The sequence below is a fragment of the Neoarius graeffei genome, chromosome 28, assembly GCF_027579695.1.
Source record: "Neoarius graeffei isolate fNeoGra1 chromosome 28, fNeoGra1.pri, whole genome shotgun sequence".
Classification (NCBI taxonomy): Eukaryota; Metazoa; Chordata; class Actinopteri; order Siluriformes; family Ariidae; genus Neoarius; species Neoarius graeffei.
In genome coordinates, this window is record NC_083596.1 from 46,261,300 (window position 1) to 46,281,213 (window position 19,914).

General features: G+C 43.5%; 1 protein-coding gene across 2 annotated transcripts in view; it reads left to right on the plus strand.

Annotated features, from left to right (window-relative positions):
• The first annotated feature begins 4,135 nt into the window (after positions 1 to 4,135).
• Positions 4,136 to 19,914, plus strand: part of LOC132875638 (cullin-9) — an 18,581-nt gene continuing 2,802 nt past the window's right edge. Inside the window, exons 1-4 of one of the 2 annotated variants that reach the window (XM_060912563.1) lie at positions 4,136 to 4,255; positions 10,562 to 10,611; positions 10,726 to 10,791; positions 13,731 to 14,349. In XM_060912563.1, the coding sequence (XP_060768546.1) occupies positions 4,243 to 4,255; positions 10,562 to 10,611; positions 10,726 to 10,791; positions 13,731 to 14,147 (546 nt within the window). In that variant the 5' untranslated portion in view covers positions 4,136 to 4,242 and the 3' untranslated portion in view covers positions 14,148 to 14,349. Of the gene's footprint in view, positions 4,256 to 10,561; positions 10,612 to 10,725; positions 10,792 to 13,730; positions 14,350 to 19,914 lie in introns of those variants that run through there. The other variant, XM_060912564.1, reaches the window with a different exon arrangement.

Sequence of the window (19,914 nt, forward strand, 5' to 3'; positions counted from 1 at the left end):
ATATTTCGTTACAAATTTTAAGATGATCTCACGGAAATCTGTGAATAAACACAGTCTTGAGACTCAAGTCAGTGACGGGAAGATCAGACTTTCAGACTTTATCAGACTTTGTAAAGATGGAACTACAGAAAAATACCCAAAACTTTGATATGATTATGAACACAAGAGGAGGGTTAAATCTCAGACTTTTATAATAAGGTGTTCCACATGCGCAAAAAAGTGCCCTTTTTTCCCCCCAGAGCACTTGCCCCCCAAAATGTCTGTGCACGCCACTGGAGAAATGCTCGCTGAGTGTGTAATTGTGTAGCCCCACTGCAGACCGTTGTCGTTGTTAATTCATAGCATGCTCAGCTGCGTGAATGTGTCATGCACCGAAAATAAGAGATTTACAAGCCAGGAATGCCTCATGATGCAATATGCAAGAAAAGAAAGATTTACTGCCATTTTACTTTGTATTTGAGTAAAGTGAATAAATAAATGGTCTGTGGAAAATACATTTAATCCTGGGAACTGCGTGCACAGGAGTTTATTTTGTGTTTACTCCCCCCCCAGCTGGCTACTTATTTGTCATGGCTGGCTAGTATGAGCCTTAGTGGAAAGCCCTGGGAATGCGTAAATGTCAAGTTCGATTTTAGATTTACGAACCCGAAAAAAATGTCGAAAAACCGGCGTTAAAAAAAAAATTTCAACCGCACAAACGGCACTCACTCGGCCGGTAGACCGGAAACAGAACATTTTTTAATAATGGCCTGACTATAACATTAACAGTTTAACATGAAGTCAGTTTCGTTGATGTTATAAACTCTTCATTAATGGAAACTTGAGTGCAAAAATGCTCATGACAACTGCAGTCCTAAAGTTAGCAAGTCAACTGTAGTCCTCAGCCATAAAAGCATTACTTTTCAAAGGGGGGGGGGGAGGGGAGGGGGGGGGTCACACACTGAGTGGCAGCCTGAATACATTATTTAACAAAAAATAATTACCATTGCTAGTTTTACAGTAGGTAGCTTAGAAACCGGCTCTTCCATTATTGCTGTTTCTTTCACGTTTTCTTGATGTGTTCTAGACACGGCACTAAAACTTAGCTTCGAAGCCACAAAATGCAATTTTGATGGAAAAATATACATAATCAATTGCTTACCTCTCTTCACGTCAAAAGAAGGAGGAAAGTTTCGCTTGTTTTGACCTGGTGAATTATTAACACAAGAGGAAATACTCGTAATTCGCAACTAAAAAGACTGCAGCTACACTGGCAGCTTGACCATGCTTTCTAGTGCGATCGTGTTGCGCTTGCACAGAACTGTTTCAGTCCTGTGCACCTTGGTTCATGCACCTGAAGGCGCATGCACGCATGCCTAACGAGCTCCGGCACGCGCACCGTTAACAAAAAACACCTGTCTCTAATCAATGAACTATGTTTAGGCTATTTAACTCATTCCTTATGAAATACTTCAATTTTTTTCAGTCACGTTTTGACGGAATACTTTTTGTGAAAATCAACAATTTAATAGGTACATTCAGTTAAATGTCTCTATCTCCATAACAAATTATTTTAGAGGTAGAAAAGTATACATTTACCGAGTCCTTGAAACCTATCCTTTCTAAATATGGAATTATTTTTGTATAATTCTGAAGTAGGTAGGTTTCACAAGCATCAGTCATAATATTATATTATAATATTATAATACTATTATAGCAGTCTATCCCTGCTATAATAAACCTTCCCCACACGTGACTTCTGGGGTTTCCCGCTAATTATAATATCCAAATGTGGTCTATGTGCAGTCCTCTACGGCTCTGATTGGTCAAATTCATGTGTACTGCTTTATTATGGGAGTTTCCGAGGGAATTCCATATGACATCACCAAAGCCGATAGTACCGGCTTTCTGTAAGGAATGGGAAAATTCGCTGAGCCGCTGTCAGCGGCTTGCCGTAGGAAATGAATTAAGGACTGCACCCATGCAAGGACGATGCAAAGTATTACACCACGTCTAGTGTGCCTTACTGAGCCTTGTTCCCTGTTCTTGTTGACCTCCTGGTTTTTCGACTCCTGTTTCTCGTCCCTTGATCTTGTATAGTTTTGCCTCTGATATTCTGTCCGCGCCTCGATTGACCACCTGCCTGTTTCCTCGATTACCACTTTGCCGCTGTTTCGGACTGTTTGCCTGTTGTGTGCGTTTCACGCACTTTATGGTCGTATTGCACTGTGTATTATTTAACATATCTGCACTTACATCCGCCTCTTCCGCACACATTCTGACAAACTGGGTTTTCGTGCCCAATCCACAGGAAGTCCATACAAGGCTATAGAAACACTAATGAGGCTGAGGTGACAATCTAGTTTAAAAAAATGTTAGAAAAATTACAATTACAGTGGGCGCTTTTCTAATATTCCTATGCGGCTATTGAAAAAAAATGTATGGTTCGACAAAGGGCGGGTCACGGGCACCCCAGGGCCCCTCCCTAGCTACGCCCCTGTCCATATGGGGCTGTCTTCCACAGGAGCGATGTGATGAGACTCCAACCAGCCATAAGACATCAGGATGGATCAGGCAAGTCCGAGGAGCAGAAGAGATCAGCATCTCGATCTTGATTCCGTCTGTTCTGTTCGTTCCTGTAACCATATTGCGGTCGTAGGGAGGCATGAGAGATGCTGACATAGTCACTCATCTCTCATGTCTTTTCTCTGGGCTTGGATTGCTTGGTGGCGTCCATCTCCTCTCCAAGCATATTCACACCTACGGTCAATTTACAGCCACTGATTAGCCTAACCTGCATGCCTTTGGACTGTGAGGGGAAACCGGAGCACCCGAAGGAAACCCACGCAGACACGGGGAGAACATGCAAACTCCACACAGAAAGGGAGAACCACTACTAGTGCTAACCACTACACCACCGTGCCGCCTTTGATTCCATAGAGTGTCTCATCTCATCATCTCTAGCCGCTTTATCCTTCTACAGGGTCGCAGGCGAGCTGGAGCCTATCCCAGCTGACTACGGGCGAAAGGCGGGGTACACCCTGGACAAGTCGCCAGGTCATCACAGGGCTGACACATAGACACAGACAACCATTCACACTCACATTCACACCTACGGTCAATTTAGAGTCACCAGTTAACCTAACCTGCATGTCTTTGGACTGTGAGGGGAAACCGGAGCACCCGAAGGAAACCCACGCAGACACGGGGAGAACATGCAAACTCCACACAGAAAGGGAGAACCACTACTAGTGCTAACCACTACACCACCGTGCCGCCTTTGATTCCATAGAGTGTCTCATCTCATCATCTCTAGCCGCTTTATCCTTCTACAGGGTCGCAGGCGAGCTGGAGCCTATCCCAGCTGACTACGGGCGAAAGGCGGGGTACACCCTGGACAAGTCGCCAGGTCATCACAGGGCTGACACATAGACACAGACAACCACTCACATTCACACCTACGGTCAATTTAGAGTCACCAGTTAACCTAACCTGCATGTCTTTGGACTGTGGGGGAAACCGGAGCACCCGGAGGAAACCCACGCGGACACGGGGAGAACATGCAAACTCCGCACAGAAAGGCCCTCGCCAGCCACGGGGCTTGAACCCGGACCTTCTTGCTGTAAGACGACAGTGCTAACCACCACACCACCGTGCCGCCCTTGATTCCATATAGAGTGCGGAAATGAAAATTTACATCAAATTTCACCAATACAGCATTGGGAATTTCAGAAATGAAGACAAGAAAGCTTAATAATCCGCTTCATATATCTAAAATGTGCTTGTTTGTGGGGCACATGGGTTTATCTATATAATAAAGTGTCCATGGAGTGTATGAATGCACTGCCTGTTCTGGCACACCATTTCCTCTTGGCTGACTATATTTATTAAAAAACAAACAAACAAATAAAAAAACCCAAAACAAAACAACCCACGATAGTTATTTAGTGCACTGCAAAGAAAAGAAGTGTTGTTGATACACTGGAAGAATGAAAGTGGAACATGTCTCATACTACCTGTGTAAAGTTTTGGGACTTTCCTCTGATCGACATCTTGTTTCCTGCAAGACTGAAAACTTGATGGATCAGGAAATCCCCCCCCAACCGAGACTTTATTACTGAGACAACCTGACTTCCGTTTTCACTCTGCCACATGCCGCGACCGAGGAGGACGGTGGCGACTGTCAGCGCGAGCGGCGCTCAATATCTCGCGGGGACAAAGCGCTCGAGAGGCACAAAACGGAAGCCTGAGATCAAAGCTGGAATGGGAGGAACAGGTACTGTCGGCCTCTCGGTTTTCAAAGAGCCCTGTTTTTCTTAAAGGGAGAGTAGGTGAGGACAAATAATACTGACTCTGTGTATATACACTACCGTTCAAAAGTTTGGGGTCACCCAGACAATTTTGTGTTTTTTCCATGAAAAGTCCCACTTTTATTTCCCACCATAAGTTGTAAAATGAATAGAAAATATAGTCAAGACATTTTTCTGGCCATTTTGAGCATTTAATCAACCCCACAAATTAATGTGATGCTCCAGAAACTCAATCTGCTCAAAGGAAGGTCAGTTTTATAGCTTCTCTAAAGAGCTCAACTGTTTTCAGCTGTGCTAACATGATTGTACAAGGGTTTTCTAATCATCCATTAGCCTTCTGAGCAGTGGCGTAGGCACATAAGGGCAACAGTGGGCCGGTGCCACTATGATTGACAGCTGGCCCACCCTATCGGAGGTGTCCAACTTGATTGACAGCTGGCTCGCCCACCATAGAGGAGGTGTTTTTAACGTGAAATTCAATGAACAGCAGGATAACAATAATGTAACACGAAACAAAACACTTTGAATTAAGTATAATGTTACAACTATTTACAGAAATTATATTTTTGTCAGTGTTTTTTTTCTCTATAATCATTTTGATTGGCTAATGCCCGCGTTTTTGATAAGCGGCAAGAAGTAAACATCCGTTGCTATGCCAAAAAACAGAAGTCATCGCTGACCTAGAATGCTAGTTTAGCTGCGCTAACTTAAACAGAAAATGTCTAAACAGACATCGCTGTCCTCTTTCTTTAATAAGCCAAAAAGATCGAAATCAGAAGAAACAGATGTGGACAATGATGATAATGCCGTTACAAAACAATAGCGAATAAAGACCCGTTGTCTATAATGTAGTTTTTTTTTTTTTTAAAGTAAGCAAAATAGGGGGGTGAAAGGGTAGGGTTGTCAACTGTCCCTTACAATACGGAATCGTCCTGTATTTCAAAACAAAAGATCTGAGCTGCTCTGAGCTGAAACTTGACACAATTCTTAATCTTGCCATTAATCAGAGGGCTGTGAATCAGATGGGATTTGCTAATATATTCACCCTAAAATTGGTTAGAATGCAGGAAATTGCATCTAAGAAATACAATTTTTTCTGGGGGAGGACCCCCAGACCCCCCACTTACAATGGGGTCCACTCTATTTCATAGAAGTCCACAGTATTACAAATTTCTGCCTACGCCCCTGCTTCTGAGGCAATGAGCAAACACATTGTACCATTAGAACACTGGAGTGAGAGTTGCTGGAAATGGGCCTCTACAGACCCGGCGCCAGACACGGACTGACGGACGGGCCTTGAATTGCTTTGGGGGGGGGCACACATTTTATACGCCAAGCCAGGGCAACACAACTGTTTCTAGCAACCCAGGAGAGCAGCACAGACGTGACGAGTTAAATATTCTAAGAAACCTATAAAGCAACCAAAACAACTTTCCAAAATGTATCAAACATTGCTCAGCATATTAAAAGTTCTTTTTTTTGCTCCGCTGGCCTCACAAAGCTGATTTCGGGTATCTACCGGAAGATGTCGTGATATGATCCCGTCCAGCAATAAAATGTGATTGGCTGAGACAGCTGCTCATTTACCCAGATACCATTTGAAGAAAAAATGCGATTGGTCGGTTGGTTCATTCCATGACATTAACCCATTGGTTCCCAAGAAGTCCAGGTTTATAGCAATGATCCAGAAATTATTACTAGTGTTTCTGTACTCACGGATAATAATGAATGAACCAATCAGCCGATTTCGAATAGTTTCAATACATTTTAAATTGAGCACATTTTTCTTTATTATTGTTATACTGAAAAACTTTGACTTGTAGTTTACGGTTTTTTTTTTTTTTTTGAGGGGGAAAAAAAAAAAACAAAGAAGAAGAAGCTGTGACGGGCTCCTATCAGGCCAAGTGCGGTCACTCGCCGGCCACTTTCAGGCATCTTTTTCGGATTAGTGAGAGCAGACCCTCTGAACATGAATGGGGGGATATCAATACTGGACTCTGTGAAAACTAACGGTCGCGAAGAGCATATGATTGGAATCGCCATGAAAAGTTGATTATACTTGAGTGTTAGGTTGGTTCTCATGACTCAGAAAAAGCTTTAAAATCCACTTTTCTCGTGGATTATTTTGACACTGCGCAGGCGCAGTACTTCTATAGCGGCAGGAGAGGGACAGCGGAGCACGAAGCTGCAAGATGATTGGAAAGCTGTTGGTTCAGATCGACATATGATTGGTTGTTGGCAGCGGAACAGGCGGGATATTTGCAGACCCGTACTGCCGTCAGAGACGGTTGATTAGAATGTTTGCTGCCGTTACGAACTGTCCCCATTCATTTCTATGGACGATTTCTTCAGTGACCTGTCTCCTATGAAAAAAAAGTCTCTGCTCTGGGTTCCAGCAGGGCGGGCCCACATGAGTCTCAGGGCGGGCACGGCCCCCTAAGGCCCGCCCATGGCGCCGGGCCTGGGCCTCTATTGAGGTATTTCACCTGACATCACAGGGTCACGTGACGCCCCGGTGTCCGCTATTTTGGACGGCAAGCTACATACTAACGCTGCAGACAGAGAGGGAGAACCGGCTTGAAAAAAAAAACGTGTTACAGACACCTAGAATAGATTAATTTGTCAGTAAGCGGTCTATAAATAACCATGGTGTTTGCTTGTTGTGCTGTGGGCTGCCACAACAGACAGGGACAGCGTGCAGGACGCTCCTTTTACCGGTTTCCTACTGACCCAGACAAGAGGGCCAAATGGATTGCAGCTATGAAGAGACAGGATTGGGAGCCAACTTGCGCTTGTCTCAGAGGGCGGATCTTTTTTTTTATATTGAAAGTATCAAGTCATTACAAAACAAGTAGATAAAGTGACAGACATAAAACGCAATAACAGAGGCTAGAAAGAAACGGGACAGAAATAAACAGGGAAATTACGTAGAAAGAAAGAAAAAGAAAAAAAAGAAAATAAAAAGAGCGCGGATCTCCAAACACATGAGAAGCCTATCTTACGCACATATCACGCGGACTCCACACCTCCACACACGCATCGCGTCTGAAGTCATAACTCATCAGGGGAAATCGTGTCTGCATTGGCATGTTCAAAAAACAACCTCGCGTCAACAATGATACCACACGCAAGAAAAAAAAAAAAAAAAACAGTCAGGCTACTCAACAACCAACCTGGCAGCAGCAGTCGTTGTCAAGTAAACACAACACTTCGGATATGCAAATGCTTCCCGTTACACACGATTGCTATGTCAATAAACATCATTTTGCCAATATTTTAGAGACCCCCCAACATTTCCCAAATCATGTTTCCAAAGGATCTCATGTCTGTTTCAGGGGATCTCGGATCCCCCGAGTAACAAGACAGTGTTGTGAACATAGCCTACCTTGTACCGTTTCAAACTGCTGGGGTCATCCTTCATCAAACTGTTGACTTCTGTCGACAACCTTGGCTCCATACCAAGGCTGGGTACAGTGTTTATGATAAAAGACAGATCCAATTTAACACGAATCACAGCTTACTTTCTTGTTAAAACGCACAAAGGTCTCTACCATCTCATACCGCCAATGCACTGAAGGACTTAAGTGTGCCGTCCAAAATGGCGGCATCACGTGACTTGGTCACGTGAGTGAAATACCTCAATACACCTATGGAGATATTGCACCAAAAAACAGACATTTGCAGCTAGAATAGTCATTTACCACATTAGCAATGTGTAGAGTGTATTTCTGATTAGTTTAAAGTGATCTTCATTGAAAAGAACAGTACTTTTCTTTTAAAAATAAGGACATTTCAAAGTGACCCCAAACTTTTGAACGGTAGTGTACATTATGCCTTGTGCGGTCGTGAACAGTTATGTCCACCAATTGCTGTGCAATTTACAGCAAAATGTCCAAATATAATTTCCTGGTTTCTGCTACGTCAATTCCATCCACTCAAAGCCACAAAAAGGGCGGCACGGTGGTGTAGTGGTTAGCGCTGTCGCCTCACAGCAAGAAGGTCCGGGTTCGAGCCCCGTGGCCGATGAGGGCCTTTCTGTGCGGAGTTTGCATGTTCTCCCCGTGTTCGCGTGGGTTTCCTCCGGGTGCTCCGGTTTCCCCCACAGTCCAAAGACATGCAGGTTAGGTTAACTGGTGACTCTAAATTGACCGTAGGTGTGAATGGTTGTCTGTGTCTATGTGTCAGCCCTGTGATGACCTGGCAACTTGTCCAGTGTGTACCCTACCTTTCGCCCATAGTCAGCTGGGATAGGCTCCAGCTTGCCTGCGACCCTGTAGAACAGGATAAAGCGGCTACAGATAATAATGAAAGACACAATACAATAAACAATAAATGTAGCCTACATTTGGTAAACCATTACCATTAACCACAGTGACATTTCCGTCTTTCATATTATGTACTTTATTTCCCCCTTGTGTTAAGCCAGTATCTCACTGGTCTGCGACCAGTTGGAGACACAACAATTGTGATAAAATATACAAATTAGTGGCAATTTTCACTTGGAATCACAATGAATTAATATTCGCATATTTTATCGCAATTGTTGTGTCTCCAACTAGTCGCAGGCTGTCGTAGCCTGGCTTTCCCTCGGCAGGCAGGGAAGTAGAGGGAGCCTCACAGAAACTGACCTGAAAAAGGGTTCGCGACGGCTTTGCGACACCAGCGACGCATTTGCGGGTGTTTTGAGAGAAATTTTGTCGTACGAATTTTTTGAACGTGTTAAAAATTTCAGCGACGAAGGAGCGACACTTTGCGACTCGTGCGAGGAAATTGAGAAGCCCCGCGAATGTTTCAAGACACTTTTGAAACTCTCTCGCGAATGACGTTCACAATTTGTCGCAGCCCAGTGAGATACTATCCATACAGTACTATCCTAAAAGTCTTAGGCATCTTATTTTCATATTTCTTTTTTAAAGCCCATTATGGAGTCAGTAGGCGGCACGGTGGTGTAGTGGTTAGCGCTGTCGCCTCACAGCAAGAAGGTCCGGGTTCGAGCCCCGTGGCCGGCGAGGGCCTTTCTGTGCGGAGTTTGCATGTTCTCCCCGTGTCCGCGTGGGTTTCCTCCAGGTGCTCCGGTTTCCCCCACAGTCCAAAGGCATGCAGGTTAGGTTAACTGGTGGCTCTAAATTAACCGTAGGTGTGAATGTGAGTGTGAATGGTTGTCTGTGTCTATGTGTCGGCCCTGTGATGACCTGGCGACTTGTCCAGGGTGTACCCCGCCTTTCGCCCGTAGTCAGCTGGGATAGTCTCCAGCTTGCCTGCGACCCTGTAGAACAGGATAAAGCGGCTAGAGATAATGAGATGAGATGGAGTCAGTATAAAAACATTTTAGATTTCCAAACATTAGTGGTTAGCGCTTTCGCCTCACAGCAAGATGGTTCTGGGTTCGAGCCCAGCAGCCGACGAGGGCCTTTCTGTGTAGAGTTTGCATGTTCTCCCCGTGTCCGTGTGGGTTTCTTCCGGGTGCTCCGGTTTCCCTCACAGTCCAAAGACATGCAGGTTAGGCTAATTGGTGGCTCTAAATTGACCCTAGGTGTGAATGTGTAGGTGTGTCAGCCCTGCGATGACCTGGCGACTTATCCAGAGTGTACCCCGCTTCTCACCCGTAGTCAGCTGGGATAGGCTCCAGCTTGCCTGCGACCCTGTAGAACAGGACAAGCGGCTACAGATAATGGATGGATGGATAGTTTTCCCCAGTACAAAATGCAAAAAATGTTTGTACGACAGTAAAGAAACATAATGAAGTCTGCTAGGTGTTTATGCAAAAATAAGAAGCAAGTGTGATCATCAAAATCTCCAGAATTTTGTGCAGTGGCTGGTTCTGGAAGATTCCCATACGGTAGAAAGAAAGAAAAAAAAAAACCACACAACTTACAGCTCATTTCCTTATAAAACTACTATTTTTTTTAAAAGCAAAGTGTTGCCAGACCAAATACTGGCTTTGTTTCATTTATTACTGTTTACTGCTCTTTACAGTACAGTATTTTATATCAGTGTAAAAACATTTAATTTTTGAAGGCATCTTTGCACAAGCCTTTTGCACAGCACTCTAGATTAAAGGTCTGATACATTCCTAATTATAGGTGACTGAAGAGATGAAAAATCACATTTTGGTTGTCAAAAACAACAACAGTTGCTTTCACTTTTGCTTTATTAATGCTGCGCCACTCAGCTATGATAAAGTGAAACTGATCCTGCATATTCAGTTGCAGCAAATGAATAATAATGAATTTGTAAACAAACGCTAACAAATACCCCAAAATTTTTTCTAGCTTCATCACAAGATGATCCAACTAACGAAGAAAATCCCACATCACTGCAGGTAAGAGGCTACTTCCTAGCAGCAGTAGTGTTCACCTTTTAGTCCTGTTACAGGCCAAGGTTTTAAGTGTATACAGTACTCAACTCTTAAATACGGTTCATATTTTATGCACAGATAACAATGAACAGCTCCTCTGCGGAGATACTGCCACAACCTGAAGAGCAAGGTGACAGCCGAAAGGTGAGCAGGACAGAAATGCTTTCATATTCGCATATCCATCCATGTAGAGATGCTGATCTCTGTTGGTACTTGTGTTCTGTTAAGCTACCTGCACAAACTTGTGCTTCATTTGATTACAGTTTTTTTTTAAAAAGGGATATTCGATGGGGGGCAGCACAATGGTGTAGTGGTTAGCACTGTCGCCTCACAGCAAGAAGGTCCTGGGTTCGAGCCCAGCAGCTGACAGGGACCTTTCTGTGTGGGTTTCCTCTGGATGCTCCGGTTTCCCCCACAGTCCAAAGACATGCAGGTTAGGCTAATTGGTGGCTCTAAATTGACCATAGGTGTGAATGTTTGTCTCTATGTGTCAGCCCTGTGATGACCTGGCGACTTGTCCAGGGTGTACCCCGCCTCTCACCCATAGTCAGCTGGGATAGGCTCCAGCTTGCCTGCGACCCTGCACAGGATAAGCGGTTCCAGATAATGGCTGGACAGTCGATGGGTTCTGTCATCAAGGGTTCTTCATTTTCTAAAACGGTTGTAGTTTGGAACTCATTTTGTTAGTAGAACACTCCATAAGGCCTTGGCCCAGCAGGACAACCCAGGGGGAGAAATTGTTAAAGATTCCTGACTTTTTTTTTTTAATAGTACAGTATTGATACAAATAATTCACATCAGAACTTATGTAAACTACCATACTCATACAGAATAACTTGGTTGCATGCCTCATTCATCTCATCTCATTATCTCTAGCCGCTTTATCCTGTTCTACAGGGTTGCAGGCAAGCTGGAGCCTATCCCAGCTGACTACGGGCGAAAGGCGGGGTACACCCTGGACAAGTCGCCAGGTCATCACAGGGCTGATACATAGACACAGACAACCATTCACACTCACATTCACACCTACGGTCAATTTAGGTGGTGTTTACATTAGACCGTATCCGTCTCGTTTTCGTCGCGGATGCACTGTCTGTTCACATTAAAACGCCGGGAAACGACTCCACAGGCGGAACAACTTGAATCCGCCAGGGCCCACGTATTCAATCCATTACGTATCTGATCCGATGCTGTGTAAACATTGAGGAACGAGGATATGCTGTGCTGAGCTCTAGCTGACGTCGTCATTGGACAACGTCACTGTGACATCCACCTTCCTGATTCGCTGGCGTTGGTCATGCCACGTTGGTCATGTGACGCGACTGCTGAAAAGCGGCGCGGACTTTCACTTCCTGCTATTTGTCCCGAATCACTGCTCATGCGCTTCACTCGTGCGCTCTGTGAGCTGTGCATGGCCAGAGTGCACACCCTCCAGAGGGCACTCGCTGTTCAGGGCGGAGTGATTTGGAGCGCAGGATGCCTGCGGAGCCGAGCGTATCCATGTATTGGTGTTGCTGTGTGCACGCGAATCGTGTACTGGCATTGCTGTGTGCACGCGAATCGTTTTAAAAATGTTAATCTGATGATCCGCTGATACGGTCTAATGTAAACACCACCTTAGAGTCACCAGTTAACCTAACCTGCATGTCTTTGGACTGTGGGGGAAACTGGAGCACCCGGACACGGGGAGAACATGCAAACTCTGCACAGAAAGGCCCTCGCCAGCCACGGGGCTCGAACCCGGACCTTCTTGCTGTGAGGCAACAGCGCTAACCACTACACCACCGTGCCGCCCCTGGTTGCATGTTGTTATAGGAAAATAATTAACATCTGTTTGGGAGGGCGGCACGGTGGTGTAGTGGTTAGCGCTGTCGCCTCACAGCAAGAAGGTCCTGGGTTCGAGCCCCGGGGGCAGCGAGGGCCTTTCTGTGTGGAGTTTGCATGTTCTCCCCGTGTCCGCGTGGGTTTCCTCCGGGTGCTCCGGTTTCCCCCACAGTCCAAAGACATGCAGGTTAGGTTAACTGGTGACTCTAAATTGACCGTAGGTGTGAATGTGAGTGTGAATGGTTGTCTGTGTCTATGTGTCAGCCCTGTGATGACCTGGCGACTTGTCCAGGGTGTACCCCGCCTTTCGCCCGTAGTCAGCTGGGATAGGCTCCAGCTTGCCTGCGACCCTGTAGAACAGGATAAAGCGGCTAGAGATAATGAGATGAGATCTGTTTGGGATTCAAACTTGAGTATTTTCCTAGAACAGGACATCCTGAAGTGTTTATTTCGTCTTATACCACAGTAATTTGCCAGTGATTACAATTTCCAATTAATAAAAGACTGACGTGTAGTAGAATGTTTGTGAAACAAGTTATTTCTTGTTATAACTTCTATTGTAATGGGTGGACATTTGAAACATTGACTTTCATTTGAAGTTAAAAAGAAAAAAAAAATGCAGATTTGAGAACACAACACTTGTATAAAATATGTTGCTTAGGAGCATTATATATAAATTTAATAAATATTTCTCATCTCATTATCTCTAGCCGCTTTATCCTTCTACAGGGTCGCAGGCAAGCTGGAGCCTATCCCAGCTGACTATGGGCGAAAGGCGGGGTACACCCTGGACAAGTCGCCAGGTCATCACAGGGCTGACACATAGACACAGACAACCATTCACACTCACATTCACACCTACGGTCAATTTAGAGTCACCAATTAACCTAACCTGCATGTCTTTGGACTGTGGGGGAAACCGGAGCACCCGGAGGAAACCCACGCGGACACGGGGAGAACATGCAAACTCCACACAGAAAGGCCCTCGCCGGCCCCGGGGCTCGAACCCAGGACCTTCTTGCTGTGAGGCGACAGCGCTAACCACTACACCACCGTGCCGCCCTTAATAAATATTTGATTTATGATATTCCTATAGATGATGGGAAACAAAATGCATCAAATTATGCTATATAAAATTAAATTGCAAGGGAAGGTGCTCTGGTGTGACAGATCTGATGTGTACTTTTGAGATCTAAGGAAAGCGCAACAAGGACACTGCTCTAATGCATTTTTATCTATTTTTTGCCTGTGCTCTATAGTGCCCAGTGTGTTCCTCCTTCCTAAAGCCTGCAGTGGTTCCAGCAGGATGTACCACTTCGCTACTGCAGTGCACACGATGCTCTGCCACACCACTGTGTGAGCACTGCCTGTACCCTTGCCCTGATGGCACCTGCACCAACCGGTCGTGTCCTGTCATCTCATTGCTGCTCACCTGTGACCGAGTCACGGATTCGTTAAGCAAAGTGTGCGGCTGCCCTCTTTTCCGAGCCTGTCCCAAATGCCACAATATAATGATGCATGGGAAAGGGTGCAAGTATATGACATGTCCACAGTGCAAACATAGATACTGTTTTATCTGCCTAAGGAACAGAGAGGAATGCGTAAAGGACAAAAACAAGTACTGGTCCCTGACTTGCTCCGCACCCACAGCAGCACGGCAACGATTTCAAACCTGACGAGCTGGACATAGGAGATCTCTCAGAGCTGTGTGTGTCTATATCTATCTCTCTATCTATCTATATCAGGAAAATTTAAACATGGTGACAGTATATTTGAGACTATATTCAAATATTCTAAACAAACTATTTTTGTAAACTCAGAACTAAAATATTCCACATTCATATTGTTATTTTGAGTCAGAATATACACTTACCTGATTTCCAGATTTTGTTTCCATTTTTTTTTTTTAAACAGAAAATCTGATCACTTAAAGGTAGACTCCCTTTTGGATTTTTTTAATTGAGGCCATAAAATGAATTTTCTCTGACACCCAATTATTATTTTTTTTAGTGGCTACTGAATTCGAATCACAGACTTCAAAATTTTATTACTTTTTTTTCCCCCTAAAAGAACAATTAATGAATTTAGGGCCCCATGGCCCTAAATTCTCCACCATTTTTTTCTTGCCTCACTTACCCCTTTTTCACCAAATCAGTTCCAGGGCTGGTTCAGGGCCAGTGCTGGTGCTGGTTCACAACTCGTTCAACTTGCGAGCCAGTTGAGAACCAGTTTGCTTTTCCATAGCTCGCGATGCTAAGGGAAGCCACGTCATTACGTCGTTGTATACGTCAGTTACGTTTGCATAAACCTTGGTGTGAATATCGAAGCAACAACAACACGGAAGAAGCAGCAGCAGCAACAACAACAACAATAATAATAAATGACTTCGCGTTTGTACAGCTGCTGCTTCTCGGCGCTTAAAAATGGCGATCTTTCGCGGTCTTATTATTGTTGGTCTTAACAACTCCGCCCCCCCGCTGACGTAAGCGGTTCTTTCCTCTGGCCCAGCAGAGAGTTGGTGCTAGCCTGGAACTGGTTTTTCTGGCCCCAGAGCCAGTTCTTTGTCAGTGGAAACAGAAAACCCGGTTCCAAACTAAGCACTGGCCCCGAACCAGCCCTGGAACTGCTTTGGTGGAAAAGGGGCAACTGTGACCTAAACCAAGATACTATGTCATATATGACATGGGGGTTTCCCCATTCACAACCATTGTGGGATACAAATTTGCAACCTGAGAGAACAATGGAGCCCGTGAGTGTGCGCATGAAACACAGAAGACCAGCTACAGTAACGGAAAGTGAGAAGAAAAGACCCTGTATTGCAAAGGAAAGGAAGCGCAGGAGCAAACTAATAAATATTGGTGATTTTTTATAAAATCCCTCCTTCAAATCAAACTTGAGATTTTTTTTCTCTCCTCGGGCTCCTGTCTGAAACAGGTTTCTACAGGTTATAGTAAAGTCGAGTTTAGGAAAGTCTATTAGCGGCATTACAAAGACAGAGGAGGGTTCGTATTCCCAAAACTGTTACTTCTGATCACTATGTCTGGCAAAAACATGAGCAAACACAAAAATAAAAAAGATGAATAACAGGCAGGCGGGATCAATGTCACTTTAGTTTTTATTTTTTAACTGTCATTTAACAAAAAACAGGCTTTTCAGCAGTTTCAAAATAAACTGTGTGCCACTGTACCGATGTCATTTCAACCAGGGGAAAAGATCCTCTCACTACACACACACACACACACACACACACACACACACCAGCATCATGCTCCATTCCAAACGGGCGCTTGACAACGCCGCCAATGTCACAGTGAAAAAGAACTGTATACTGTCTTGCTCAACGAAATAAACTGCACAGTATGATCGTGAATCGAGAGGTTGTTCACCACAAGTTGTGCAATATTGGTGTATAGTCTAATTACACACATTTTTGCTCAGTGATCTTCACCATCGCAATGAAAAAAAAAGGAACTTCTATGTAAACTATCTAATGCACAGGAATAATATTTACACTGTGAAATCAATACATAAATTTAATTATGGACTAACAAATATTGGCTAGAAGACACTCAATGAAAACGGACTTCAACAAGATGAGTGACCAGGCTCAAGTTCGCCTCAAAAATATACATATTTGGGCTAATTTGAGCATGTTCTTCACTAATTACAATATTTACAATAGGGAGAAACTTACTAACCAGCATTTGACATGTAGGATCCATTGGCTCGGTCATATTTTCTGTCACAACTTGAGTACTGAACTTGCAATGCGAATGTTATAATTAGCTCCTTGTCTCACGGCAAAACGACGTAACTGGGTCAGTGCCCGGTCAAAGGTAAACTTGCACATGTGCACACTGGACTTCCTCTGTCTGCTTGACTGTGCAAAGTGCACGATTTCATGCACATTATTTGCTAAGGAATCCCCTTAAAATAAATTACTTCCCAGCCACAGAATGGCCTGATTTTTTTGAGATATTACAGAAATAAAACATACATCACGATGACCAAATTTCAGAGGGAACTAAATTTCACGATTTTATGAAATCGAAGGGCGTCTTGCTTTAACCTCCTAGGGCCTAGCGGTCACATACGTGGACAGCACTTTTTAGAAATTCAAAACAAGAATCCACATATGTGGACATGTACTTTTTGAGAAAACGTACATCTTATCAAAGATGATGCTTAGTTTTTATTCTAATCAGGTTCTAATAAGCCCAAATAGCAAAAAGAAATAAAAAATGCATGTAAAAAAAAAAAAACAGCTTGGGTCTTAGGAGGTTAAATAAAATCACTTGGATTATGCTGTTCTTCGAACAGAATTGGAAACTCTTTAGAAGTTGTTCACATGCAATATCCAACATCTCGTTAAAGGGCAGTCGGAGACTCTTTAATTCCACTGTTGTGATAAATACGACATCTGGAATGAGACAAATTCATGTTGGACAGAGACACAATTTCAAGTCAACATCTTATTGTTAGGCACTTAAAGCAGCTTTAAAAAAAAAAGGGGGGGGGGGGGAGTTAACAGTAAAGTGTCTACTTGGTCACATATCAAACCACTTTGTCACAACAGAATGACAGCATGCACTGTAGAAACATATTCCTGATACATACAGATTTTCAGAAAACATGCCGGCAAAATTACTGTATCTACAAAACAGAGATCAGTTTCAGGAGTGCGATATAAATCCACATCCCCAAGAATAAAGGCTGCTTTTAGAGCAAGTTGCTGTCTTGCCCCGAATTGTAATTAAGAACAGATCTAGGAGTCTTTTCCTAGACAAGTATGAAAATATATGGCATCACACCCTTCAAAATGGGGCGGCACGGTGGTGTAGTGGTTAGTGCTGTCGCCTCACAGCAAGAAGGTCCTGGGTTCGAGCCCCGTGGCCGGCGAGGGCCTTTCTGTGCGGAGTTTGCATGTTCTCCCCGTGTCCGCGTGGGTTTCCTCCGGGTGCTCCGGTTTCCCCCACAGTCCAAAGACATGCAGGTTAGGTTAACTGGTGACTCTAAATTGACCGTAGGTGTGAATGTGAGTGTGAATGGTTGTCTGTGTCTATGTGTCAGCCCTGTGATGACCTGGCGACTTGTCCAGGGTGTACCCCGCCTTTCGCCCGTAGTCAGCTGGGATAGGCTCCAGCTTGCCTGCGACCCTGTAGAAGGATAAAGCGGCTAGAGATAATGAGATGAGACCCTTCAAAATTAATTAGCTGTATGTTCTGTTGAAGGAGAACTTCCTTATAATCATCACATTTCTAATATTTGGAGAGTTCCAGTGAAAATAAGATTCCCAGGTTTAATTCATTCATATAAAAATCAGAACAATAATTGATATAGTTTATAAAACACCTTCCTCACACTCCTTTAAAAAATTAGTTAAACACACACAAAAAGGGTCATCCATCTTCTGAAAAGTGCACAGCATGGTCCTGCTGGCCAGTCGTTTTGATAGCCACCATGCCACCCATGATACTGCACAAGTACATGTGGCCCACTAATTTCTGTGTGGCCATCTCCAAGTGGAAGACAAGCATCTTGAAAGCATCTAGGTATCCATTCATTGGTTCAGAAAACCATGAAAAAAAAAACCTATTATACTCATTTACTTCACAAATCAAAACACAAAGCACCACACCCAAGTTGCAAAAAGAAAAAGGCAGCTTGGGTCCACACAGTTCGTCTTCAAACACAAATATACGCGCGAGAACTGGGGAATACCAGACAACCATATACAGTTAGGTCCATATATATTTGGACACTGACACAAATTTTGTTTTTTTACCTGTTTACTGAAACATATTCAAGTTATAGTTATATAATGGACATAAAGTCCAGACTTTCAGCTTTCATTTGAGGGTATCCACATTAAAATTGGATGAAGGGTTTAGGAGTTTCAGCTCTTTAACATGTGCCACCCTGTTTTTAAAGGGACCAAAAGTAATTGGACAATTGACTCAAAGGCTATTTCATGGGCAGGTGTGGGCAATTCCTTCGTTACGTCATTCTCAATTAAGCAGATAAAAGGCCTGGAGTTGATTTGAGGTGTGGTGCTTGCATTTGGAAGATTTTGCTGTGAAGAAAACATGCGGTCAAAGGAGCTCTCCATGCAGGTGAAACAAGCCATCCTTAAGCTCCGAAAACAGAAAAAACCCATCCGAGAAATTGCTACAATATTAGGAGTGGCAAAATCTATAGTTTGGTACATCCTGAGAAAGAAAGAAAGAAAGAAAGAAAGAAAGCACTGGTGAACTCATCAATGCAAAAAGACCTGGATGCCCACAGATGACAACAGTGGTGGATGATCGCAGAATAATTTCCATGGTGAAGAGAAACCCCTTCACAACAGCCAACCAAGTGAACAACACTCTCCAGGAGGTAGGCGTATCAATATCCAAATCTACCATAAAGAGAAGACTGCATGAAAGTAAATACAGAGGGTTCACTGCACAGTGCAAGCCACTCATAAGCCTCAAGAATAAAAAGGCTAGATTGGACTTTGCTGAAAAACATTTAGAGCAATTCCAGCGTTATGGACGTGACACTTGAACTCAAAATGGCAACAAATGACCCAGTGCATGTTTTATTGTCTCCCAGTATTTAAACAGGTGTTGCATATTTTAAGGCTGTACCATACTGGAGAAGTGATAGAACAAGAACAATTCCCATAGTACATCTAGGGCATGCCAGAAAATGCCAATAAAAGATGCGTTATGGATGTGACAGAAAAAGTATCACTTTTCTTGGGTGACTGTACATTTTTATCAAACTCTGTGAAATTGTAAACCTAATGTCGAAATGGAGATATCCGTTTGATAGAGGGGTCCAAGGTGAATATTAAAAAAATCTTTGTTTAAAATATTTTGTATTTCATGCAGAGTTTCAGAAGGAAAAGTCAGCGTTATGGATGTGACGTGTCTGAAATAGACATGGCGTACGTTTAGAAAATCAGCAATTTAACCACCATAACCCTTTGAAAAACTCTCTAAATATCAGCTAAAACTATCAAAGTTCTTAAATAATATTTAGGATGGCTATTGTTTTGCTGTTTTGTGGATTTTAGCATACATTTCTGTGGCTTGTGGCAATAATATAGAATTGTACATGATCAAAGTTGATTTTAGCTTGGGTTTTACATTATAAGAAAGAAAGACTGACAGTGACGTATTAGGTTGGTTACAAATTGGTTCAACTTATTCACATCTGTAAAATACAGGCCTAGGTGATATCTCTGGGAGTGGTTTTGATGTATTACATGTTGCTTTATTTTTGCATGGTGAGGTTGACATTTACATGGAATTGCCCTTAAAAAAGCCAGCACAGTTCTGGAAGAACATTCTTTGAACAGATGAAACCAAGATCAACCTCTACCAGAATGATGGAAAGAAAAAAGTATGGCGAAGGCGTGGTACAGCTCATGATCCAAAGCATACCACATCATCT